Genomic DNA, 27,696 nt, shown 5'->3' on the forward strand with positions numbered 1-27,696 from the left:
GTAATAAAACTCCATCTTTTTAAAAAAAAAAAAAAAAGTAAAAATGACTCCCCAAAGACAAGACCTCTCCAGGATCGGCAGGAGTGTAAACCCAAGAATCAAGTGGTAACACGTGTTGGCCCGTCTCAGCCAAAACTTTCAGATACCGGATCAGCGCGATGGAAACTGAAAATCCGTAATGCTTACCAAGCTGTTCGACGTTTTTTTTCAGTTTCCACCATTACAAACGAAGGAGCGCAGGTTTCGCTTGCCGTAGCGTGTGTTCTGCTTGGGCGCCCTCGAAAAGGGTGCTGACACGCCTCTTTACGCAATCGGAACTCAAAAGCCCTCTAGTGACTCAGCGGTAGCACCTCCAAGCTGTTACTCATACCAGATATTCCTGGACCCAACAGGAAGCCTAGAAGTCTTACGTGTTACTCTACCTGCAACTCCAGCTCCTCAGACTTGAATACCTGCGCGCTGCGGCTCCGAGCCATTGCCCGTGACTCACCGTCTTCCCAGCATCAGGACCCCCGACACTGCTTTCCTTAGGGGGCTCGTGCTAACCCACTAGAGAGCTCAGGCTCGAGCTGAAAAATGGGGTGGTCGCGGCGCTTTCGACCTCCTCCCCCACCGACCCAGCCTTAACTGCCTTCTTTCCCTTCCCTGATCTGAGCCTGTGCCGCCAGCGCCTGCAGGCTTGCCCAGGCCCCTGGCCGGCGGCCTGCAGGCCCGGCGGGGGGACACGCAGCCCCCCGCCCCGGCGCCCCGTCCCCTCACGGGCCCTGGGCCGGTGGCGGGAGCCCAGGGGCCGCGACAGGCCGAGGGGGCCGAGCTCGTCCGCCCGGGCTAACCCAGGATTCGGTGGGTCGGCGAGCGCAGGCCCACCCGCTGGAGCGGAGAAGGTCAGGCTCACCTTGGGGCAGTCGCGCCCGGACAGCGGCCAGCACCGCCCCGGGCCGCCCAGCGGAGTCTCCCCGGTCACGCGAGGACGCCAGGGCCCCGAGCCGGGCAGCACCAACACAAGCAACAGCACCAGGCGGAGCGGGGGCGGACCCTTCCCGGCGGCCCGCCGACTTCCGGACCTGCGCGGAGCCGCCCTGCGCCCGCCGCGCCGCCCCTCCCCCGCCCGCTTCCCGGCGTGCCCCGCGCAGGAAGGGCCGGAGTCGACAATAACAAACCCGCGGCGGCCGTGTCCGCGGCCCTGCCGAGCCCGGCGCTGCCTCGGCTCCCCGTCGCCCGGCCCCTCGGCTCTGACCGGCCGCGGCCCGCCCTCCCCCGGCCCCCGACCCAGAGCCGAGGGGCCTGCCCGTCCCCGCCGCCCGGAGGCGGCGGCCCCGGCCGCGGCGGTTGTGTCGGTTGGCGGCGCCGATGGACGGTTGGTAGCAGCCGCCGAGGACGAGGCGGCGGCGGACGATGGTGCCGGGAGCCCCGGGCCCTGCTGCTGCCGCCGGCGGAGGAGGAGGCTCTGCCCGGTGAGTGCGGCGTCCTGCCCTTCGGGCGCGGCCCAGGGAGCGGGTGCCCGGGCGGGGGAGGCGGGGGCGGGCGGCTCCGCGGAGGCCTGTGCAGCTCCGGCCTCCCGGTGCCTCCCGCCGGCGTCGGGAGCGCCGGGGCCCAGGGACGCACCCTCGCCGCCGCCGCCGCCGCCGGGCTGGGCCCCGAGGTGTCAGGCTCGGAGGCCGGACGGGGCGAGGGTCCCAGACGCGGCTCCGTCCCGCGGCGGAGCGCGAGGCTCCCCCGAGGGCACTATACGGATAAAGTTTCTCCCGGGAATGACTCAGCCTCCGCCGCCCCGCGGGCGGGCGCGGGACGGGGCGCGGGTGCGGGTTTCACAGCTTCCGCGGCCGGAGCCGGACGGCCCTCGTGGGGGGTCATCGCCGCCGTGCCTCCCACCGCCTGCCGCGCGCGCTGCGTTCGTTGTAGATGGTTTCGTGCCCGCGTCCCCTCCGTCTGAAGTGTAGTCGCCCCGCGGGGCCCTGGGCCGGCGCAGGTGCCCGCTGTTGATAAAGAGGCGCGTTGCTGCGAGAGCCGGAGCCGGAGAGGAGCGTCCGCCAGGCAGGGAGCAACGATTTGGGCCGCAGGAGCAGGGCCTAGCCGCCGTTTTGTATAGTTTCTAGGTTTTCGCGTGTGGGTGGTGCTTGTGTGCTTTCTCCCGAGGGTGGGAAGGTGAGCCGCTTAGGAGCCGGGTACTCAGTTTAAGCAGACAGCCTGTTTGGTGAAGCATCTCGCTGTTGTATGTCCGTATTTGATGTAAGCAGCGCTCTTCCGACCCTGACGTTACTAAGAGGAGCAGCCGGGGACTCCTGAGGCAGGTGGCTGACTTGATCCGGAAGGAGACCCTTGCTGGCGACGTAAAGACCACTTTTTCCTTTCTGCTTTTAACGTTGCCACAACAGAATATGGCCTGGATGAACACATTTTCTCAGCAACATTTTCGTGTTTAATATTGTGTTTGAAACCTAGAGTTTTAGAAAAGAGATGCTTTCTGTTGATAAATGTTTGTGTTGGCAAATGCCTGTTGATGGACATCGGACATGGAGTCAGACCACGGTTTTAAAAAGTAATTTTATTTCGTCTGTTTGGAACCTTTTATGTTAGTCACAGTTAGGATTAGTTAGGGGCCTGATTCTCGTATGGTGATGTTGGATGACAGGGAAGGCGAGGAGGCGAAACTCTTGTCTCTGAGGACAGTGTCTTTTGGCCCTTGCCGACAAGCACAGGGTCGGAACACATGGCAGATTTGACTCCTAGCAAATGAAGTTCACTAAGTCAGGAGGGCAGAGGGCCCAAGACCTTTGTTTTTGAAAAGCCGCACTTCTGAACTTAAAATTTTTACTATGTAAGCTTGAAGAGCTTTTACTTAGCCTCTGATTTTGAGACTGTCTTTAATTCTCATGCATTCAAGCAAATGTTTGAACACCTGCCCTATGCTTTACTTTGCAGCTGTATCTAACGCTTCAAAAACAGTAGTGGGTAGTGAAATTTTCTCATTCAGGTAATGCTGTCTGTAACCCCAGTTAAGCTTTCTGTGTTCAGAAAATACTGGCTCAGGCAACTCAGGTAAAAATCTAGCAGCCCCTTTCCACGCACACTCGTTTAGGTGGTTATTCTTTTCTTACCAAGGCAGACCGTTGAACCAGTTACTGCAAGGAATACGGGAATGTGTTCGATATTGCTTTTGCCTTTTATAAAGAAAGAAAATTGAAGTCCTGTATACAGTTAATCACTATTTAAGCATTAATTGGAAATCTGAAGGAAAGACCCAAGAGAAGTGAGGAAGCTGACTGTGAGACTGTCTGGGGAAAGAAGGAATTGTAACTGCAAAGGCTCTGAGGACCTGGGCGTGTACGGGGAAAGGGGGGAAGGTTGCTGAGGTGGGCAGGACGAGTGAGGGGAGGCTAGTAGGAGCCTGTGGTGACAGCAGAGGCTCTACAGATACTCAGGTTTCGGGGCTCTGAGTAAGGAGAGTAGCGTACTCTAAGCCCCACGTGCAAAGGCACAGAGGTTCGTTCAGTAAACCTGGCAGAGCTGGGAAGCAGCTTGGGCTGAGAGTCATTCCTTTGCTCGTGAAATGTTAAACCCCAGCAGGACCCAGTTAGCTCCAGCAACACAAGCAGTGAACAAAAGGAACTTTATATGTAAGCTTTGTATACAAGGTTGTAGGAAATGGTGAAACACCGGAAGTTTTCAGGAGGATAAATCGCAAACGCAGACTGCTCTGAGATGCTGAAGCAGACACAGTGCTGGCGGAGCAGACTGTGGAGTGCTGGGTTGAAGATTCCGCACTTGCCGTCTCTACGTAGTGATGAAAAGGATGCACGTTCTCATTATTACGTGACTCTGATTCTTCCATATTGGGGGCCTAGTAAGGCTAATTTGTCTGTAGCCTGGACCCCTTGTGCAGGGCCCTGGGAGGGGGGCCTTTCTTCCATGGCTCGGTGAAGTTGCTGTTCGGTTAAATCTCTCTGCAGGTACGGTGCTGGAGCGCTGCAAGGGTCCCTTCCTGCGTCGGTTAGCGTCTGCTTTTCACAGCCGTCCAGTGGGGACCCAGAGGGTTACGCAGTGTCTCCCCGCAACCGCCCCCCTCTCCCGATTTTGCTCTCTCTCGAATTCTCATATTTTATTGGCTTGTAATTACGCTAAGAGACGAAATAATGGTGACTCCCCCTCCTTTGGTTGCTGGTTCAGGACTATTTGCATCATGTTTTCCTTCATGTGCCGCACATAACTGGTTAGTAACCAGCAGAATGTCGAAATGTTAGTCGCATCAGTACAGTACCTGTTCACATTTCCATGGCTGTTTTAGCCATTATACTGCAAATTCCAGATGTGCACATCCTTTTCTGATATTGCTGTATATTTACATATAGTCTTGGTTTAATAGAATGAAACTAATTCAACATTTGCTGTAAAAGATAGTTTTGGTTCCATTTCTTTACTCTTAGTATCTATTATAAAATGAAGCATAGAACTAGAAAATTTTGCTGTAGATACTATTGTATGAGACTTCAGAGTTTAAAAAAGAAACAATTCGTTTTTAAAGAAGGTGTCATAAGTCGATCTTGATGTTTCAGAATTGTACCACGCACAGCCCTGGATTTAGCGCCATCACGATGACGCTAATACAGAAAAAACGGTTGTGGCTTCCATGGTGGGTATTTGGAGGCCGGAGAGCTATTTTGTAGCAGACTGACTTAAATTCATTTTAATTGTTATTCTGAGAATCTATCAAATGACACATGAAAATTTTTTAAATGTATTAAGGATGAAATCGAATGATACTCTCTATTGGGACTAATTTTTTAGACTGTGTATTTACTAATATTTCCAATTCCAGATTATCTTTAAGTCATGTGTTTTACGCAGTTTTTTTGAGTGTCAGGACACCACGGTGTGTAATACATTTATATGTACTGATATGGAAAGATTCCCATGATATTATATTATTCAACTCAAACAAATTGCACGTACGCATGATGTTATCTCAGTTTTGAGAAACCAGACTGTCCACACAGAGGCATGTACTTCGTGTACACGTAGGAAAAACCTGAAGGACCTCCTCCACGCTGCTGAGAGTATGCCTCTTGCCTCCGTTCCTGTCTGTCGTGCTGCCCTTCGATCAGGTGGCCTGTCAAGTTGCAGGCAAGGCATTCATTTAGGACGCCCTGGACCTTTATGGAAAGGTTCTCTCTCGGGGAGTGTAAGGAAGATGGCTGACCTACTCTTCTTTCCTTCTTTTTCTCTTTTTCTTTTCTTCTCTTCTTGGCAGAGAAAGAGGAGGATCAGATGGGAATAAATCTGATCTGGAGAGGTTGAAGCCCAGTTTGCAGTCCCTGGGTAACCCGGACAACTCCATTTGTGGTGAACGTTACTAGTTTCATTGATGTAGCGCCCATGGCCCTCACTGAGGTCCACCTCTGAATTACAGTTTGCAGAATTGCAGATCAAGAGTTTCCTAATCCTTGTTCTTTATGAAGCTTTTGGTCCACCTTGTCCGGCGTCATCCACGTTTCCTGTGTTCTGCTAGACTTGAAAGCAACTTGCGGGTCTGTGTACTCCCAGCACCTGGCATAGTGTCTGGCTTATGTCGGGTGTTCAGTAAAAGTAGGGTGAATAATGACTGGCTGTGTTCAGTTTGGGAGGGCAGAGTTGTTGTCTGGGGCTTTCCCCTTGGTCTCCCCAAGTAGGGAAGCTGATTCTGAGTTTTGAATGGATTAGACCGGTTGACAGTAAGCTGGAGTGACTGACCTGATCATTGTGGTGGTAAAATCTCTCAAAGAGGAAATTACAAATTAATCTCCAATGATAAATGATAGACACTTTTTTGTGAGTATGAGAGATGCTTTCTTTTTTTATGGGCATGAAAGTACAATTGTAACACCTGTATGTCTGGGAATAAATGCAGTGGAATCAGTATTTTTAAAAATACGTCTCTCCTTTCCCCTTCATTTATAGCTGACTTTATCCCAGGAGGATCCAGAAGAAACAGATGTCCTTTCATGATGGGAGATTATCCCCCCCCCGCCAATAAGATAATTCACACCACTTGATAGTTAGTGAAGAGCTCTGTAAGTTCAAGGCAGGGAAGGGAAGACTGTGGGCCACCTGTGACTAGGGAAGACTTCCCAGAAGGGCTTTTTTTTTTTTTTTTAAGATTTTTTAAAAATTATTTATTTATTTTTGGCTGCCTCAGGTCTTAGTTGCAGTGCACGGGCTTCTCTCTAGTTGCGGCCTGCAGGTGTTCTCTCTCTGGTTGTGGCGCGTGGGCTCTGTAGTTTGTGGCACACGGGCTCAGTAGTTGTGACACAATGGGCTTAGTTGCCCCGCGGCATGTGGGATCTTTGTTACCAGGGATCGAACCCGCGTCCTCTGCATTGCAGGGTGGATTTTTTTTTACCACGGGACCACCAGGGAAGTACCCAGAAGGGCTTTTGACCACAGTTGGATGAGTAAAGTTCAGATGAGCCGAAATGGGGCGAGTATTTTATCTGGTAAGACTATGTATAGATAAAGTGAGAGTGTGGGTTTCGTGTAGGAGAGTAGCTGGAGATACTTTTAAGAAAGACTAACTGGGGTTGATAATGAAGTCCTAGAATGTGAAGATTACTTAAAATTACAATTGGCGCCATGTTAGAAGCTTTTATTACATTCCTTACACCACAATCTGAAATGCATTTTTGCTGTCCCTCTCATACGTTCTGCAGAAGGTACGATTTCAGTTCATCAGCGGATGTGCAGAGGTTCACTGAGAGTGGGAGAGTTGGCACTCAAATACAGGTGACTCTTGCCATTTTAATGCTAATCTAGCTTTAGGCCAGAGCTGGTGGATTCACACGTTTGACGGGGCAGGCAGAAGACGAAGCTCAGGGAGACTGTCTGTGCACCGAACCGGGTCCTGCACCCAGGTCACAGGTGGCAGGGCACGGCGGCCGCTGGTGTGCTAGCTGCTCTGGCAGCAGTGCAGCTCCGGGTGGAGGGGCGAGGCGGCTTTGCCCGCAGTGGTTGTAAGTGGAGGGCGTGTTCAGGAAGGGCTGGAGCAGGATGAGGAGAGCTTCCAGGCTCTAAAAGAAGGATTATGTCGTTGGAAAATGAGGGGTTGGATTATAAAGGGAAAAAGGGATAGGATTTAGACAGAAGTAACTGAAGTCTTGGGTGGCAGAACCATCGTTTTGTTCACAAAAGCACTTAGGGAATAGCTTTAAAGGAAAAGCACTGAGTTGAGATGTAGATGTGCTGAGTTTGAGGAACAGTGTGGTCTCTGACTGGAGACAGCAGCGGCTGGGCGCTGGTCCTGAGCTGAGGACAGAGGTCTGGGAGAGTTCACTGTCTTGCGCTCGGTTTGCATAACCCTCCTGTGTATGTGTAGTTTCTTCTCGACATTCTCACAACCTGTGAGTTGGGAAGTCTCCTTCCTTTTTGTATCAGAATAATTCAGGTTAGTTGAGGTCCATCAGCATCACACAGTCGGTGGTGGGGACAGGACTTGCATATAGGTCTTCTGACCCGTGATCTCACGTTCTTTTCACAGTTCTCTTCTCCCTCTTATGTGCACATCAAGACAGTGAATGAAACTTGAATGGCCATCTAGGGAAGTGTGCAGAGTAAGCGGGGTGGGTCTCCCTGGGGCCCCGATTGGAGGCCAGCCTGGGACCAGCAGGTGGGGAGGGTTGTCTTGTCTCTTAGCTGGACCAGCTCTTCTAGGGCAGTATCTTCAGGTCCTTTATTTCTTTGGAATGTGTAGAGTGTTGTCTTTTTTTCTTTTTCAAAATGGAAGCAAGTATTTTTAACCCCAGATTATAAATGTGATTTTAAGGACACCAGAGAGCATGAAAGTCCTGCGTCCAGAGATAGCCTTTGTTAAAAACATTGATGTTAAGTTGTTCCAAACTTTTTTAATGCTTGTGTCTGTGTATATATCCCTCAGTATTAGTTAATAAAATAAAAATAAAATCCACAAACAGAATCACATGATATATTCTGTAACTTGCTTTCTGTAACGAAATGATAGATATATCACTAATCGATGGGTCTAGATCTAATGAACATTTTTAAATGTCTGAGTAATGTCACATTATATAGTTGCACTGTAATTTATTTGACCGGCACCTGTGATAGTCATTGTTCTGATGTTTAATTGTTAATAACAGTGTAATGGAAATCATTGAATATATACCTTTGTACACTTGCCTGGGTATCTGCTTCCGATACCTTTCAAGAAGTGGAATTTCTGCTTTGCACATTTTAAATTTTGGTGCATATCGCCAGATTAAATCTCCTTAAAAGTTACACCAATTTATATTCTTGTCAGAACTGTGCCAGTGTGCTTACTGTTACCTTGTCAGCAGTTTTATTTGTTAATCATTAATGGATAGTAATCTGAAGTGTAAAAATGGTATTTAAATAGACTTTGTTTTTCTGCATGCTGTGGATAGCCATTTAGTATAATACTTTGAACAGTTTTTACTTTCTCTCAGTTTGGATTTTTCCTATTGTGTGTCTGTGTGTATGTGTTTAAAGATATGTTTGAATCTCTTCTGTTCCATGTGTTATCTATTAATGGGCCAGAATCCTAGTTTTAATTGCTGTTATAGTATGTCTGATGTGTTTTGATCAATGTTCTTTCCTACAGTGTCTCAATATATGTACAGCAGGCTGGTAAGTTATATTCTCAACTGATAGAAACTAAAGACAGTGTTTATGCAAAGGGCCACATAATTTTAAGAAAATTTTGTGTTAGTGGTTGAGTTACTAATCATTTGTTTTTTTTTAATCTAATATGGGCTTATTTTCTTTCTTTTTTAAAAAAAATTTATTTATTTTTATTTTTGGCTGCATTGGGTCTTCATTGCTGTGTGCAGGCTTTCTCTAGTTGCGGCGAGCGGGGGCTACTCTTCGTTGCAGTGTGCGGGCTTCTCACTGTGGTGGCTTCTCTTGTTGCGGAGCCCGGGCTGTAGGCGTGTGGGCTTCAGTAGTTGTGGCACGTGGGCTCAGTAGTTGTGGCACGTGGGTTCGGTAGTTGTGGCTTGCGGGCTATAACCCGCAGACTCAGTAGTTGTGGTGCACGGGCTTAGTTGCTCCGCGGCATGTGGGATCTTCCCGGACCAGGGATTGAACCCATGTCCCCTGCATTGGCAGGCGGATTCTTACCCACTGCGCCACCAGGGAAGCCCCTGACCCTTTGGTTTTAATTTAGAATTGCGTTGTGTTAACTTGTGTAATATTGAGTATGATTTCATTTTGTAGAAATTAAGAAAAAGTTTATATAAAAAATGAACATGCCAAATTTTAGAAAATCTTGACTGGTGGAAAGTAATGTTACATTATGAACTAAGCTTATATTTTATATGAGGCACATAAAGTTAGTTTCTAATTCCTTCAGCAGCAGTTGGCTTCTGTGTTGGTACTTTATAATTAATTGCATGTAAGGAAGGATGTCTGTGACCTCTTTGCTTACAAAATGGAGGCAATGAAATGATAGGAGCAAGGGCACGAAAGGTGAAGCTTATTCCTCCCTGTTCAGGAGGTCAGCGTAAACGGCGTGCAGCTTTATGTAGCGAGCTGTAGAAATGCGATGCTGGAGTGTCAGTCCAAGGAATTTAGATAACTGAGTAGATGTTATTAAGCGTTTTTAGTTTGGGGAGAAGTACAGTGACATTAAAATGAGACCTAAGATTGCGTAATTGGTGATGTCCTCCAAGATGGCTTTGACATGACCGCTGCGGGTAGAAGGAGCTGAGCTAGGCTGTTGGCCCAGGTGTGCAGTAGTAGCGCTGAGTTAGATCGCTTCCTGGGAGTAAAGTGGACAGAGGGGCGCAGAGACTTGGGGCTGTTAGGTCTGCGCCAGGGAGTACTTCTTCACATAAGACATGTTAAACCAAACTGATCACCACTGGTAAAACCGAAGAGGTGGGTAGGAGGGGTAGTTATAAAGAGGAGGATATGTTTAAGGTAGAGGTGATTATTACTGTTTTGGTTTTTTATTAAGGAACCTAGGAATATCTTGGCTGCTAAAGAAACTACCAAAAATTAGCTACTTGGATGTGATCTCTCTCAGTTACTATTTGAACTCTGCTTTGTCATTTACTTACGGCTAGTAGTGGAGTTTTTGTTAGTGAGGACCTATTCACTCAACAGATAATCTTGAGTACTTTGTGTTATGTCACAAGATATTTCCTGTCCCTGGGCAGCATTTTGGAGTATTTACTGTGGAGTTGGCAGTGTGCTGAATATGCTCTTTTGTGGGGATTATTTTACTTGTTTTCCACAAAAGCGGTATGAGGCAGTTATTGCTAATATCCCTACTTGACAGGTTAGGAAATGGAAATTTAGATGGATGTGCACTGATGAGGACGTTGAGGTTTTTTGTGTTTTTAACTCTGTTTACTTGACAGTGAAGCCATGTGGCTCATGGATTGGCTGGAGAAGATGTAACTCAGTAAAATTTTATAACTTTGATTTAGATTAAACAAGATTGGTCTTTATATAGGTCTTACGACATTTCTTTTAAAATAATTTAAAATATTAGCATGAATAAATATATTTTGTTCAGTCTGTTACCCTTTTTAGAACATTTAACTTTATAACCCATACTTTTCAGTTAGAATCTGACCAGAGCTTTTATTTCGCTCACATACAGATTCCTATTTCCATTCCCTTTTTATTGTGTCCAGTCTGCAGATTATGAAAAAAATAAAATTAAATGTAGAAATAAAACCTTTCCTCTACCAAACAAACTTACCTTGCTGTGAAGCAGTGACATGACCACCTAAAAATTAGTAATACGAGGTTGAAGTAACAGCTCAAGATAGAAATAGATTGTTTTAAAGGACTTTAGTCTTAGAGGAGCTAAGGTAAAGGAGAGAGAACTTGAGATCAGGCAGCTTTATGAGGAAATGCAGGTGGTGGAAAAGCAGGGGTCTCTGTGATACGCCTTGGCTTGGACTGGGACAGAGTGCTTGCGTGAGAGTCACGGGACATCTTTCTCGTTTACTGTTTATTTCACATCTGGCTCTTTGAATTGTTAGTTACATCTTGTTACCCCCGCAAGATGGTACACACTTCAGGACAGAGACTCAGTTTTGTCTGTTTCCATGTACACAAAATTTACCGTATAGAACCTCTCTCGAGTAGGTCGGCACTGGGGGTGTCGTCCAGGGCGTCTTTCCTCTCAGGGCAGTGACAGGTTTGGGGAACTCTTAACTCAGAAGTAATTTCATTTTTCTTGTCTGTAGTTTGAGAATAAGAAAGCCTGGATTGACCTTTATACTGTACATCGATCAGGTGTTGGTGCACAATGGAAGTCTGGTTTGTATGTTCCTGTATGTTCATGCTTACTTGTAGGAAGTTATGATTTTCGTTGCACTGGCAGTGGTTACTGTTGCTTCTAGGCAGTGAAGCATAATGTTTTTGCCTTGCCGTGGACACAGTGGCCACAGAGTCCCTCTGTACAGGCATTATTTGTATATTTTGCTCATTTTCATGGATTGGCTGCAAATATGATATGCTGAGAGCTGATAGGAGATGCTGGGTCCAGACTTACTTGAAAGTGGGATGAAGACTGCCTTCGAGAAATTATGGAAAAGAAAATTTCTTAGCTCTGTCTTACCACAGTGAAAGGCTGCTCCAAAAGTGTTTCAGTGACTTGTATCCATCAGCGTGAGAAAGGATGACCAAAATGTGGGGGGGGAATTAAGTTTTTGTCTAGCATGAGCGGTGGGAGATCAGGTTCATAATTTCTGGTGTGCGTGTAACCCTCGCACAGGCATATGTGTCATTTTGTTCAGTAGTTACCACATGGCCAATCTTGCTTCATGTATGTTTCCCCCCCTCACTTCCCCTTGTCTCACTACTTTGATCTTGTAAAATTTGAAGAACAGATATGCCCCCGATAGCTCTGCAAGGTAGGTATTATCTCTGCTTTTGAGATGAGAGAGGTGTGTGTTTATTAAAGTTTTACTTACCTATCCCAGGAACACCGGTTGCTTTTCAGGAAGGTCATAATTATTTATAGTAGATTCCTACCTATAATATATGAATGCTGAATGTCTTGTGTGCTTTAGTAATTACCAGTTATTTTGCTGATCTTATTTATCCCCCTGTCTAGCTAAACTCTCTCCTCCTTCCCTCTCTTCCTTCCTTCTTTCATTTGTTTTTGCTAGACTATTTTAGAACATCTCAACTGTCATTTTACACATGAATTTTTTTAGAACTAATTGTTTTTTACAACTAATATTTTATAACCAAAATGCTATTATCATCCAAAAAGAGGAATCGTAATTCTTTTTTTTTTTTAGTTAATTAATTTATTTATTTTTGGCTTCGCTGGGTCTTCGTTGCTGCGCGCGGGCTTTCTCTAGTTGCGGCGAGCGGGGGCTGCTCTTCCTTGTGGTGCACGGGCTTCTCACTGTGGTGGCTTCTGTTGTTGCAGAGCACGGGCTCTAGGTGTGTGGGCTTCAGTAGTTGTGGCTCGCGGGCTCTAGGCGCGTGGGCTCAGTAGTTGTGGCGCATGGGCTCAGTAGTTGTGGCGCATGGGCTTAGCTGCTCCGCGGCATGTGGGATCTTCCCGGACCAGGGCTGGAACCCGTGTCCCCTGCATCGGCAGGCGGATTCTTAACCACTGCGCCACCAGGGAAGCCCTGTGCATTGGTTTAGTCGAATCTGGACTTAGATGGAGTGGTCCTCACAAGACCGCTCTCACTTGGGATACCAGCCACAGGTTTGGTGGTGCCCAGGACCACCCTCACTTCGGACCAGCTGACTGCAAAGTCAGGCGTTCCCCAAGCTCACAGAATTCAGGAAAGTGCCGTGCTTATGATTACAGTTCTTTTCTAGTGAAAGGATGCACGTTAAGATGAAAAGCAGACAGAGGCAGATCCGCACGGAGGGGAGTCTGGCCGGGCTCCAGGTGCTGAGCTCTGCTGGTGCCCTCCACGGGGTCGGGAGAGGCTCCGTGCTGCCCCCTCTGCCGCAGCACAGAGTGTGGCGCCCTGCGGCTTACCCGAGTCGTCGGGCAGAGTTGTACCTGGGGCTTCATCACCTCGCGTCCCGTGGCTGGCCTTTAGTCTCTGGCTGCTCCTGGAGGCCAGACACACGTCTTTATTCCCCATTTCCTCTGGGGATCGCGACTGATGCCGTGTTTCCCAGCTGTACGCACAGTTGAAGGAATAAAACAGAAAAGAGCGAGCGTACATGTTGGAATTGCTTTTACTTAAAAATAATGTGCTTTTTTTTTTTCTTCTTCTTCTTTTGCTATTCTTTCTGAAAGTAGGTATCATGGAGTTTGTGTTTAGATATAAAATTTTCATGTTGCCCACTAGGATGTAGGCTTTATGAGAGAAGGCAATTTTATCATATTGTTTTCTCTTTATTCCCAAAGCCGAGAAAATGCCTAGGATGTGCTAGAGTCTCAGGTGAAGTTTTATTGAATGAATGTTATTCGTTGACCTGGGGTCAAGGCCCTGGAACGTTTATTTACTAAGTTTCTGCCTTCGGCAAGTTGAGGAACCTCTGAGTCTTTTTGTTCATTTGCAGAGGGGGGCAGTAATACTATAGATGCCTTACACGTTGTGAGAAGTGAGTGAAGGAACGCGGAGCGTAATGACCGGCATGTGGTGCGTCGCTCCGTAAGTGCTAGCGGTGATGATTTCACGTGCCGTCTCCTCAGGACAGTGGAGTAGACAGCATTTGTGGTCCTGGCAGCCAGCAGCCTGACATTTGCACGCAGACCCTCAGTGCTGTGGACCCCGGAAACGATGACTGACCTCACCAGCTGGGTTTTCTGCACGCTGTTCAGGGGAGGCCCTTGGTGCGGGCTGACGGTGAGAATGTGGAGCGAAGATTCGGAAGGGGGCTCTGGTTCACGCTGCCGGTTCCATGGCTGCAAACCATAGTCAGGGGATGAAAACCTGGGACATCCTATCAGGGCGGGTGGGCTTCGGAGCTGTTGAAACGGGCTGAATGCACGGTGATGGGGTCAAGTGTGCCGATACAGTGGAGTGGAGTTTCTGCTGAGTTCCAGAGCCACTGACGTCAAAACTATCCTTGAAATTGGCTACATTGCTCATCAGGTGTGCAGACCTACTCAGTCTCAGATGAGTTTTGTTCAGGTTTTTGTCGGCGTTGTGAACGACTGCGGGTCACAGGTTGAGCTGCGGCTTTGGGTGACTGGTGTTTGTGTGAAGGACACAGGAGCTGCTGCAGCTTGTCAGTTTCCCTCATTTGCTGCAGGTGTTGTGGAGGAGGGCGGCGACACTGAGGTCGTCGCTAATCTCTGATGCTCCTGACTGACTGAGAGTGAGGTCGTGAAAAGGAAAAGGAAAGATGGAGTGTTCCAGACTGAAGGAGATTAAATAGATTTTACAGCTAAATGCCGCATATGGTCCTGAGTTGGATCTTGTATTGGGAGAAAAAAACTTTAAAGAATATTATTGGGGCAGTAATTTGAATATTGACTGTGGATTAGATAAACAGTAGTGATCAGTGATTTGATAAATGTACTTTGATTATGTACAAGAAAATCCTTGCTGTTAGGAAATACACATTCTGAAATATTTATGGGTAAAGAGACATTCTATTCTGTCTTCAGATTACTCTCATAGTTCAGAAAAAATGTATCTAATATTTGTATGTATCTAAAGAGAGAGAGGAAGAAGGAAAGAAAACCGTGCACGTAGCAGGAACTGGTGCAGAGGGTGAAACAGTGGAGCACAGTGGGTGAACCTGGGCAAAGGGTAGAAGGGAGGTTTTTGTACTATTTTCGTTAGCTTTTTTCTTATGTGTGAAACTATATCAAAACAAAAAAGATAAATAATGTTGAAAAGGAAACAAAAAAAGAAAACTTAGAATAATATAGTGATTATTATAGACTTTATGTTTAGTCTCAGAGAAATGCTGTGTCTTCCCGTAGTGCTTTCCCCACCTTCCCAGGACAGGCTTCCTCTCACCCACTGCGACCCTGTCTAAATGGACCCACACAGAGGCCTGCTGCCATCACCCCAACCTAAAGTAGGTCCTCCTTCCTGCCCACTCCTCGTTCATTGTAATCATCACAACTTACATCATGTTTGCTTTCTTCTTGCTTGATGCCTTTTTCTCCCTCAAGGCGGTGGACTCCATCAGGGCAAAGACCGTATCTGTTCTGTTCACAGAATTCCCAGTCCTGGCACATAAGTTCGTAGGCTTTGGTTGGATTTGGATGAATGAATGAATGAGTGAGTGAAAGAATGAATCATCTCCGCCACCAGTGTTATTATACTTCTGTTTTTGTCACATACTTCAGCTGCATAATCTGTCGTGAAACAAGATGGCTCCTCTTCACCTGTAAGATAAAGTTTGTGCATTCACTGACATTTTTTTTTAAAATTTATTTTTATATTTATTTTTGGCTGTGTTGGGTCTTTGTTTCTGTGCGAGGGCTTTCTCTAGTTGCGGCGAGCGGGGGCCACTCTTCATCGCGGTGCGCGGGCCTCTCACTATCGTGGCCTCTCTTGTTGCGGAGCACAGGCTCCAGACGCGCAGGCTCAGTAGTTGCGGCTCACGGGCCTAGTTGCTCCGCGGCATGTGGGATCTTCCCAGACCAGGGCTCGAACCCATGTGCCCTGCATTGGCAGGCAGATTCTCAACCACTGCGCCACCAGGGAAGCCCAATTCACTGACATTTTTTATCTAATTCGCCCCTTTATCCATGAAACCTTCATTGACTGCAGCCATGTGATCCTCTGCTTAATCTCTAGTTTCCTCTCTTATAACAGCTCAGGTCTGCATCCTTTTTCTTGGGATGCACCCTCTGGCTACTCTTTTCTTGTCAATCTGAGTGCCTTTCGTGTTTCCCTATCACTCTCTACACACTTCTTAGACAGTATTGCGATTATGGTCATTCTGCCTACTTTTCCTGGTGGCAGATGTTACGTTTTCTTCCATTGTTTTTATATCTTCAATGCTCAGCCCTTGAACGTACAGAATCTGCGTATGTTGAGTACGTTTCTCGAGTGCTTGTCTTAGGCATTGCATTGGATGTTTATATATATATCGTGTTGCTTAATTTTTAAGCTCACTGGGTAAGATGAGCTTCCATTTTTTCTGGTAATTGAGGTTCACAGAAGTTCTGGGACTGTGCTGGTCTTATTTACTGTTACATCCCACGTCTAACATAGTCATGGTACGTAGTAGGCAACCTATGCGTGAATAAAGTCAAACTCACAAATAATCAGAGACAGGGTTTACATATAAAATAATGAAATAATATTAGCAAGCATTTGAAAATAGGATGATGGCAAGGATACAGCGACCTTGTTGACTGGGTGCGTTGCCTGAGGAGTATAAATTGGTAAGAGAAGCAAGCCTAACAGCCTTAAAATCTTTGAATGCTTTGACCCAGCGATTTTACTTCTAGGAATCTACTCTATGGGAATAATCCTAAGCATAAGAAAAAATGTGTACCTGTGAGATTAAAAAACAAAACCCTGGAGATAGTAAATAGACTGTGGTGAATTCACAGGTTGGAATGCTTTTTGGCCATCAATATTGATGTTTATGAAGTATTTGTAATGGTGTGGAAGGATGATTATTAAGTGATGGACAGGTAATTTAGATAAGTCAAGACACACTGGATAATGCTCTGGTATGAAATTCTCATTTAAACTTCCAGTGATTTTTCACATGTTTTTCTCTCACACTACAAGCCCCACAGGGGTGGGCAGGGGACCGTGCTTATTGCTACTACCCAGAGACCCAGCTCTGCTGCTTGGGATGCCCTGATAATCAGCTCTTTATTTATCACTTACGCCTGTTGGCTTCCTCGTCACTTTCCCTCATTCATTAAAAGATTTGGTTCTACTCTGTAGTGTAACAGGAGCATATCTCTTTGTGTAAGTTAGGTATCTGTTTAGTTGGGCTGAGCCACTGGGGTTGCATTTGTAGGGTAGTTGCATCGCCCATAATTGGTAGTGGGGCGAGTGTGTTGGTGGTGGGTGAAATGCAGCCTTATTTATCCTTGGTGGAGATAAAGAACCTGTGGTCAGTGCCACGCATGTGACTTCTTAGCAGTCTTCACAAGGATATAGAATAATCCTTTACTGGTGTAAGATTAATGGTTCATTTTATTGAGAAAGTATTTTAGAGCTAGTTCCCAGGAGTACAGGGTCCTTGCTTTAAAGAAGCTTGCCGTTCAGTAGAGGTGAGAACTCTGCAAAGAAACATCACAATATATGCAGCGTAGAGCTCACGTGGAGTACATAGTCAGCACAGCTAATGGCAGGATTGTGTGATTACCTCTGTGAAAGACTGCGTTGGGGGGGGCGGGGGGAGGGTGGTCACAGCAGACAGAGGAAGGAGGCTCTAGGCGGGGAGCAGCCCTCATGAAGGCTCAGAGACTCGACAGGGCTAGTTTTGTTCAGGAAGTTAGGCAGGGTGGTATCTGGGAGTGGCGAGCTGGGGAGGGCTGGGGAGGGCTGGGGAGCGCTGGGGAGGCTGAGGGTGGAGAGGAAGAAGCTACGCAGCGTCTGCTGTTTTCCTGGATCTTGTCATCGTGGTTAGAGACTCGAGAAGATGGAATTGGACGGTCTGGGTTTGAGTCCTCACTCATTAACGTGTGACATTACTGAAGCCCTTAATTCTCAGTTTCCTTGTCTATAAAGTGAGGACGATGATAGTATCTACCGTAAAGGATTCTTGTGAGGATCCAATGAAAACGTTTCATTTAGTAAAGCGTTTAGAACAGTCGCCTGGGACATAGTAAACACTGATAAATGGTGGCCGCTGCCATAAAGGTCATCCTGACCCTGGTGGGTTTTGGGGAGCAGAAGCGCCTCAACGCCAGGTGGTCAGGCTCTTAGAACGGCCTCCCTGAGGGCGGTGGGAGGGTATATGCTGGGGGGGGGGGTCAAGGAGGTGGGGAGCCGGTTGAGAAAGTCCAGAGCCAGTGAGGGCTTGATAAAGCAGTAGCCACAGGAATAGGGGTAGGTAGCGTAGATATCGCATCAGAACCTAGCAGACGTGGACCGTTACTGACGTTTATGGATCTGTGAGGAAGACGAAAGATCTAGGACAGCACGTGAGAGAGTGAGTGAATGTCGGTTCCATCAACAAAGAGAAGCGAACATGAACAGTGAGAGTTTTAGGTGGCAGAGTGGATTCGAGAGGGGTTGTGTAGAGAACTTGGGTCCAGGGAGTGATTCAGGCTGGGTTTGGTCATCAGCAGTGGTGGCTTTGCAGCCCCGGGAGGCGGTGAGGTCCCAGCTGAATGCTGGAGAGGAGGAGGAGGAGCCCAAGACGGGGTTGGGGAGGCGGCCTTGCCCCTGCCCAGCACTGCCCTGTGAGGCCCCTGTGATGTTAGTACTGTGTCACCTGTCGCTGAGGAAGAAGTTACCACGATCTTCGCTGTTTAAAACAGCACAGACCTATTATTTCACGTTTGTGGGCGCGGCTTGGCGGGGTCCTCTGCTTCACGGTCTCTCACAAGACTCCAGTGAAGGTCTCAGCCCGGGTGGGGTCTTGTCGGAGGCTCAGCAGGAAGGATCTGATTCCGAGAGCTCGCTGTGGTCGTCAGGAACCGGCTGGTTCCTTGCAGGCTGTTGGACTGATGCCCTCAGCTTCTTGCTGGCTGTTGGCTTCGGTTTCTTGCCACGTGGGCCTCTCCGTATGACAGTGCGTTCCATGGAAGCTGGTAAGAGGGAGGTCACAGTCCTGAGTAGTCATCATGTAAGTGACACCCCATCACCTTGGCCGAATCTCAGTGGTTAAAACAGATCACAGGCTCCACCCACGTCCAAGGGGACTTGGGGAAGCGGAGGGGCTGGCTCAGAGGCCCAGTGCTACGGGTACCATTTTATTCCTGTCTTACAAAAGAAGAAACTGAAACAGTTAAGCATACAAGTAATGGGACCGTTATATTTTAAGGACTGAAAAATGGCTCTACGCTTTGACAGTGTTGGGGAGTTCTTTGGGGACTTTTGTTTGGTGTCTTTTTAATGCAGTGGTGTAGGTCAAGGTCATATGCTTGTGGTTGAGTGAATGTGCAGGTAGGAAGAGAAGCTGAGTAGAGATTACTCTTTCAGAAGGTAATGTTAAAAGGAAGAGCACTTAACCGTTTTTGTAGTCACACTGAATTATTTCTCTCTATAATCAGAAATTTTTCTTTTCCAGTTCACTGAGTTTAACCAGTAATGCCATTCAGTTGCCAATATCAAGCAAAGCAAACATAAGCCACTTTTAATCTGCTTTTTAAGAAAAGTGGTAAAATCCTTTTCACAGTGCCTGACGGTAAGTCACAGTTCCTGCCTTCGTAACGGAGTTTTGATCTAATGCATTTAAAATAGCGATTTTGGAAACATTAATTTTAAAGCCTTATTTGCTTTTTTCTTCTTCCCTCATAATTCTGCTCTAAGCTTATGTGGAGAGAGCATAAAGAAAGATAACTACTAGTTTCTGGAAATTTATTTATCATCATCTTTCATCACTTACATTGATATTGGGGATTTTTACCTCCAATTGTTAAAAATAAAACGCTAGCTCTTGACGTCTGTCCCTTTTACTTATAGATGAGGAAGCTTTATTTTATATACGGGGTTTTGACTTGCACAACTAGGTGATGGCAGGGTTGCTTTAAATATTCTGATTTCCCGACCTGGGCACTTCCTGCTGTTCCACAAAGTGATGGACTGTTAGGGCCAGAGTTTCTTATGTGAAGTGTTTCTAACTCAGCGTGGAGGTGAACTCAAGAGTAAGAGGCACCTGGTGGAAGGAATAGGGACTGACTCTGTCCCTCCTATTCCAAGTGGTGGCTCTTCTTATTTGCTGTTAGTAAGTTTAACCTTAAGACTTTTTCACTGTTACAAGGAAGAAGCAGGGGAAGAACTTTTGGAGTTAGGAAGATGTTGGACCAAATTTTTAATTTTAATTTTTCTTCTTAATGTATGGTGGTCCATGAGAACAGTGTGAAATATACACCAAACTGTTCTAACTACTGTCCTCTTTTCTTCCTCAGAACAAATTATTTTTCTTTATGATAGAAGTTACGCTTCTCATTAGCCTCATTACTGTTCATTTTTGTTTTTTAAGTTTACTGAATTGTCCAGTTAGCCGTTCTAGACATCAAAACCTATTCTGTTTTTTTGTTGCTTATGTAGTATAACTGTGCTCTGTCTTGCGTGAGCATAATTGTCTTTGTACTTGCATTTGTAAATTGACCACTTTTCTTGTCTGTTTCTTTCAGTAATCGTTATCAGAGTGAGGCATAAGCTCACAGAATCCAGAGGAATCATCATGAAGTTGTATGTATTTCTGGTGAACACTGGAACCACCCTGACATTTGACACTGAACTTACAGTGCAAACGTGAGCTGGGTTTCATTGATTCTCATCAGTTTTGCATTTTGTACATGTAAAAAGTTAAAGATTTGATTTTTGAGAATGCTATCCCTTTATTAAATAGGAGTAGCAACATGGCAAGTCTTAGCTTTTTCATCCTCGGCATATTACGTATACAGTTGTCGTCTTCCTCTAAAGTGCTAATGATAAATTTGTTAAGTTGTGCTTTGTTCTGTTTGCGTGACTATATTTTTCAGAGTAAACATACTGATTTCAAACCAAAGCAGTCGAATAGAAGTAAGTTTTCATAGTTGGTTGCTCTTCTGAGTTTCACAGGACGCTGCTGAGGGGTTATTGCTAGCTACATAAACCAGCACGTACCAGTCCTGTGGTTTTTCGTCATTGTTTTTACTATTTTATGTGAATAAAGTCAATAGTGTTTGTTTTGTTTGTTAATGATAGAGTAAAATTTTGAATTAATCTTATTTTTTTAATGGAATTATGAAATTATTTTTTTGAAAGTTCTAGTATAAAATCTGATTTGACCTGTAAAGGAATGGTTTTTTGAAAGATTAGGAAAAGGAAGCAATTTTCATATGGTGTAGACCTCATGTGTTTCGTGTAATGTGATGTGGAGATTTTAGCACACATCCTTTGTTCTGAGGATTTTAACAGACCTCTTGCTAATTTGAGCATGTTCCTTTGCTACGTTATATAAAGATGACAAAAATAAATGTTTCTGCTGCCTGCATTTCATAGACTCACTTTTAGGTGTGGCACACGGGTGATCGTTGACCTTCTGGTTATTTATGATTGGCTGGTTGATTATGGAATCCAGCTGCAGAAACAAGAAGCTTGTAGTTTTTGCTACTGTTTTTGGGGAAATTTTTAGAGTGAAGTTCATTTATCTGTCAGGTATTTTTACGTAGTGCCACTTGGATAATGAAGAGAGTTGTCATGGGGCAAATGTAAATAGCTGCTGTCTTGGCCCCCTGCCCCCCCCCCCCCTTTAAAGTGTGGCAGACCTGAAGCACGCTGTCCACAGCAAGTACAAGATCGCCGTTCAGCACCAGGTGCTGGTGGTCAACGGGGGAGAGTGCATGGCCGCGGACCGGAGAGTGTGCACCTACAGCGCCGGGACGGTAGGTGTCCAGGGCCTTTCCTTCCGTGCACACGCACGCCAACTTCACGGAGGGGCTCGGGGCTCGTGGTCACGAGGAACGTGTATCTGGTTGGTGTATGGAGGGCAGTGTGCACGTTCAGTATTTGTAACATTTTACTTCTTTTTTTTTTTGCATTTTTACTTCTATAGGACACAAATCCAATTTTTCTTTTTAACAAGGAAATGATCTTATCTGAACGTCTACCTGCTATTCCTAAAACTACCTTTTCAACAGAAAATGACATGGAAATAAAAGTTGAAGAGTCCCTTATGATGCCTGCAGTTTTTCACACTGTTGCTTCAAGGACACAACTTGCAGTGGTAATTGTAATATTTATTTATACCAGTTTAAAATTAAAAATTGGCATTATTTAACAGAATAATGTCTTATTCACATGCTTGGTAATGTTTTTGTGGCCATTATTAGCTTACTAGGCATTGGCGAATGATCTAACAAATTGATTGCTTCTGAAAGCATTCAAATCTCGGGCTTCCCTGGTGGTGCAGTGGTTAAGAATCCGCCTGCCAACGCCAGGGACACGGGGTCGAGCCCTGGTCCGGGAAGATCCCACATGCCACGGAGCAACTAAGCCCATGCGCCACAACTACTGAAGCCCATGTGCCTAGAGCCCATGCTCCGCAACAAGAGAAGCCACTGCAGTGAGAAGCCCGCGCACGCAACGAAGAGTAGCCCCTGCTCGCCGCAACTAGAGAAAGCCCATGTGCAGCAACAAAGACACAATGCAGCCAAAAATTAATAAATAAAAAAAAAATAAATTTATTAAAAAATTTTAAAAAGGCATTCAAATCTAAATAGCAGAGTAGTCTAAATTATAGAAGAAGCATGCGAAAATCATGAAAAATAACAAACTTTGAAAAAATATTTTGTGATTACTTTGTCTGGTTTTTAAATTTCAGGCGTGTGCTTTGTTAGTCATCCTATGTTTGCAAACAGTTACAAGATCTTAGAGTAGAACAACTGTCTTAAATATGGTTTGTTTACTCTTTCCTAGATGATGGTGTGGAGATAATGACTTCAGGACATTGCTTTGATCAGTGCACTACCTGTGTTTGAGTAGGCAGACATAGGCACAGAGAGCTTAAAGAACTCTTAAGATTGCGACTCTTTCTCTCATATCCATACTTAGGTCCTGGAGGGGCGCCCAGTTTCTTCCTAATACGTACCTCTTGTGTTGCTGCCTGCAGTCCCCATGCACTGCTTCCCAGTCATTTGGTTCATGTTTTGTTTTTGTTTTTGTTTTTTTGTGTTTGTTTTTGACTTGCTGGTACTTTACTGTAATACTGGCTATAAGCTATCAGTAGTGGGACACATTTTGCTTTCAGACATAAAAAAAAAATGTTATCTTTTAGAATCAACTGAAAAAGAGTACTTACCTTTTATAAAAATAATGAAATAAACTATTAAGTAGTAATATTTGCGTTTTTAAAGAAATATCAGCAGGTTGTTTTAATGTAGTACATATATTTGTGAACCTATACCGTTTTTCACACAGGATACAACGTAAAAAGAGAATAACCCCATCTTTCTGGAATATGCTTAATAAACATTAAAGAGTCTGGAAATGATTTTTAGAAAGCAAAATTATTTTTAAAAAGACAAACTCTGTAAACTGAATTTATGTAATAGAGTCCTTCAGATTTCTGATTATTGGTCTATAAATAAATTAATAAAACAAATAAAGATAGGTTACACAGTTGCATGCCACTTAAAAAGCAATAGTTTTGATTTAATTGAAAAATATAGATACTACATGCTAATAGAAAAGTGTAATATTAGATATAAAAATTATAGGCTAACCAAATAGGATGTATAATTGTTAAGTGATTAGAGTAAGAAATCAAAAGAACAAATAAAACTCGATAAAAAGATTTAAAAATCAAACAGATGAAATGAGAGAGAGGATTAGTGTAGTAGTAAACAGTCTTTGCAGTATCTAGTGATGCCAGGTGACAAGTTAAAGAATTGTAAAGGTTTCATCCAGGCATGGATTAAGTCAAGTAGGAAAGAGAAGGGGGTATAAATAGTAGCAGAGAAGAGCTAGGAATGGAGTTCCTTAAACTAGCAAAAATCTGGATAGGATATAATAGAAATAATAAAGTGAATACTAAACATAAAATAGTGAGATTAATACAGTCCTAGTATTTGGTTATTAATTAGCCAACTTTTCTCTTAGTAAAAGAAATTTTATGGTATGATCAAAACAAAACAACTATGCCATCACAAGAAATACTGCTAAAACAGGTTGCTAAAGTATGAGAAGAAAGATATGCACGGAACTAGTAGATAGTGGTTGTTAAAAGCATTAAACAAAAAAGTGAAATTAATAATAAAAGATTTAATTTATGAAAAAGGCAAGCCACATCTGTATTTGCCTATCAACACAGGCTAAATATAACAATATTAATCCCAGGAGAACTTTTAATATAATGACGTACGTCAGTGTTCGTAGCAAATGGTGGAAGCAGCTCAAATGTCCAGCGGATGGATACACAAAATGCAGTATATTCGTACAGTGGGATATCATTCCACCTTCAACAGGAAGGAAATTTGTGAAACGAGCTACAACATGGTGGAACCTTGAAGACAGTATACTAAGTGAAATAAGCCAGACACGAAAGGACAAATAGCGTATCATTCCAATTATATGAGGTCTCTAGAATAGTCAAATTCATAGAGACAGACTAGAGAACAGATGTTACCAGGGGCTGAGGAGTGAGGGGAATGTTGAGTTAATTGTTTAATGGATGCAGAGTTCCAGTTTGGGATGATGAAAGAATCCTGGAGATATGGGTGGTGGTGATGGTTGCCCAGCAACGTGAATGAGTTCATGGTACTGAGCCATACACTTAAAGATGGGTTAAAACGGTAAAATTTACGTGTGTTTCACCACAAAAATTTGTTTAAGGGAGATTTTAATACATTTCTCTCATAATCAAAAAGATCTTGTGGACTAGATTGAATTCTCTGAATCCTAAAAATATAGAATATACTTTTTTTTTTATAGATAAAAACCCAGAAGAGTATCAAAAGACTAATATATTAATAGCAAAAAGCAGATGTTATAGGGATGCAAGGATGGTTCAATATTTGGAAATGTATTAATATAATTAATTGCCTCAATCACTAATACTTTACAGGAGAAAACACAGCACGTCATATTAATGTTGTCTGGAAGAGGCATGTGTTAAAATTCAGCAGTTGTTCCTAATAAATTAAATAGCCCTAGAAGGGAGCAAAATAAATGTAACACAGACTTGACCAAATATAAAAAGATAATCAGCTTTCAAGTAAGTGAAAAGCTAGAGTCACTTGCATAACTCAGAATAAACCTGTTCAGTATTCTTTTGGAACGTCTGAGAAATTTACTGAAATAAAAAAAGTAAGTGGTGAAGTTAATGGAAAAGAAGCGAAAAACATCCATTTTAGGTGATATGATTGCATATTTGGGAAATTTGAGAGAATTTAATAAAAACCCACTGGAAGGAACTATAAGGTTGATTGGGTGTTTGATAAATATATAAACATCATTCCTATTTCTCTGTATTGGCCCTACTTTAGAATAGAAATGGGAAACATATTGCATTCTCAATAGCAACAACAACAAAAGTCTATAAAGTTCCAGAACATAAAAAATTATTATTTTTTTAATCTTTTAAAAAATTTTTATTTTATAATGGAACATAGTTTATTAACAATAAAACATAATCAAATGAAAAGATACATTCTTAATGTTCATGATCATATTCTGATTACTATCTGTTCATTAGCTTAATTAGTTACAGTTAATTGCTGCGATGAAGCATTTTTGCTTTGGGGGGGGTGAGGGGAATTTGGTTGTTTTGTTTATTTGTTTTATTTGTTTTACATAAAATGGATGTTAAGTTTGCTTGGAAGGATCAGTGTCCAGGAGTAGCTAAGAAAGCGATGAGAAAGAAGAATGGGAAGTGGAGGGAAGAATGTACCTCTCAGATTGTAACATTCACCCAAAGCTACTCTAACCAAGACAGAGACCCACAGTCAAACTGTCCATCATGTCAGCAATTAGAGGCTCTGTCTTTTTTTGTTTTTTTTTTTTTGCCCTGCCCCTGGGTTTGTGGGATCTTAGTTCCCCCACCAGGGATCAAACCTGGGCCCCCAGCAGTGGGAGTGCGGAGTCCTAACCACTGGACACCAGGGAAGTCCCGAGCCTCTGTCTTTTAACCATCCAGAGCGTGGTCTCCAGAGTCACGTTTCCCAGTTAGTTGTGTGACCTTGGACTGTTGTCTTTACTGCTAGTAAATTTAATAATAGAGTGTTGTTTATTGATAAACATATTTGAAAATGGACATATCACAATTATACATTCATAATTTTTAGTGCAGTTTCACAAAGTGAACACAAATTTTAAAATACGGTGTCACCCCAAAAGCCCTACGTCGTGCTCTCTCCCTTTCAGGACCCGTTATTTCTCTTCCATGAAGTTAACCAATATCCTGACTCCTAAAACGGTTTGTTTTCTTTTGTGTCTGGCCTGTTGGACTCACCATTACGTTCCTGAGACTCGTTCATGTATTAGTGGTTTGTATTCATTGCCGTGTAGTATTCCACCATAGAAAGTTCACAGTTTTACTTTTGATGGTTATTGCTGCGTTGCCCTGCGTGGACCTCTAGCTGCATGTACTCCCAGGAGCAATGAGTTCCTCCTCATTATCACGGCAACAAGCAGGAACCAGAAACTGAAACTTTCCTGTAACAGTGCTTCCTTTGAAATGAGTTCAGAGCACATCCATGCATGTATGTAAGTACACATATGCAGACGTGCACACAAACATTACCTGCTTTTACCGATTATTTCTTCTTTTCCAATATAGGAAATGTATGAAGTTGCCAAGAAGCTTTGCTCTTTCTGTGAAGGTCTAGTCCACGACGAACATCTTCAGCACCAGGGCTGGGCTGCCATCATGGCCAATCTGGAGGATTGTTCAAATTCCTACCAAAAGCTACTTTTCAAGTTTGAAAGTATTTATTCGAATTATCTGCAATCCGTAGAGGACATCAAGTTAAAACTTACTCAGTATGTTTGCCATTAAAATGGATAATAAGATGTTTATTTAAAATACCTTTGCAGTTTATCAGTAGTTTGAGTAACAGTAATTTCGTTTCTAGTAGGCCATATATTTATTATAATTGAGGTTCATGTTTTTGAGACTTTTATGATGACTTTTATGGACTGTAAAATTTTTAAAATTATGGACAGTTTATCCTCCATATGTTTTATGGATCTGCCATGTTCTTTTTCTTGTATTTTCTTTATGTAAAAGACTCAAAATACTTTTGAAATCGTTTAGAAACCCAGGAACCTTTGTCTCTTGCCTTGCTACCAATTTTACAATAAAGTAAAGCAAAATGCAGAAATAACAATCTAATGGGAGTGGAAAAGTTTTCAAACATTAGGCAGTCAAGGAAAGTTTTATTTTTCTTTTTAAATATTGCCATATGATGAAAGCTTGCTGAGATGGAAAAAAGCCTTTGTGTTCTGGTTCTCATTTAGATGTTTTTCTGGTTCTTTGCATATAAGCCCATCTGATACCCATTGGTTCTTTTTTAAAAGGGCTATAATGAATGTAAAAAAATACGGCAATAATTCCACACAAATGTAGCCCTTTGTTGTGTGTGTGTTTGTGCTTTCAGTGTTTTGTATTCATTTTTTTGGTTCTTCTTAAATTTTTTATTTAACTAGAGTTGGAGGGAAGTATCATTTTCTTTTTCTTCTTTCAAGTGAACTTTATTAATTCAAGTTTCTCTATTTTGTGGTATGAATATTTAGAACATTTTGGCCTTAAGTGGACAATGGGATGCATCTTGGGAAGGAAGGAATGATTAATGAAGACTGGAAAGAGCATTTAAAATTTTTTATAACCTGAAATTTCAAGTAACTGTTTTTTGGGGGGTGGGTAGTTCTCTCAGATGTTAATTTAATGTAGGAGCCTGAATCATTTTACATATGTTTTTACAGAAGTCACATCATCAAGATTTCATCTTTTCCCCATGTTTGTTTTGACAACGTACATCTATCTACCTGTTTATTTTCAGGGAGTGATGAATGCAAGAGTTAACCTTAATCTCTAATAAGAGTGTTAATTTTATGCTTTGCTTTCAATATATCAAAAATGTTTTGTCTTTAAGCTATTAATCGAACATTAAACTTTCTATGGTAAATCTTTTTTATAAGTTCCAATTTTTTATACCTT

The 27,696-nt window shown here is 43.9% G+C and overlaps 1 protein-coding gene across 5 annotated transcripts in view; it reads left to right on the forward strand.

The window, feature by feature from the left end:
* The first annotated feature begins 1,131 nt into the window (after window positions 1-1,131).
* Window positions 1,132-27,696, forward strand: part of RB1CC1 (RB1 inducible coiled-coil 1) — a 69,889-nt gene continuing 43,324 nt past the window's right edge. For all 5 annotated transcript variants that reach the window (XM_057532415.1, XM_057532416.1, XM_057532417.1 and 2 more), the window contains exons 1-6: window positions 1,132-1,454; window positions 19,120-19,236; window positions 20,189-20,309; window positions 21,298-21,424; window positions 21,595-21,765; window positions 26,317-26,519. In XM_057532415.1, coding sequence (XP_057388398.1) covers window positions 20,239-20,309; window positions 21,298-21,424; window positions 21,595-21,765; window positions 26,317-26,519 — 572 coding nt within the window. In that variant the 5' untranslated portion in view covers window positions 1,132-1,454; window positions 19,120-19,236; window positions 20,189-20,238. The remainder of the gene's footprint in view (window positions 1,455-19,119; window positions 19,237-20,188; window positions 20,310-21,297; window positions 21,425-21,594; window positions 21,766-26,316; window positions 26,520-27,696) is intronic.

Source organism: Balaenoptera acutorostrata, chromosome 17 (assembly GCF_949987535.1).
Source record: "Balaenoptera acutorostrata chromosome 17, mBalAcu1.1, whole genome shotgun sequence".
Classification (NCBI taxonomy): domain Eukaryota; kingdom Metazoa; phylum Chordata; class Mammalia; order Artiodactyla; family Balaenopteridae; genus Balaenoptera; species Balaenoptera acutorostrata.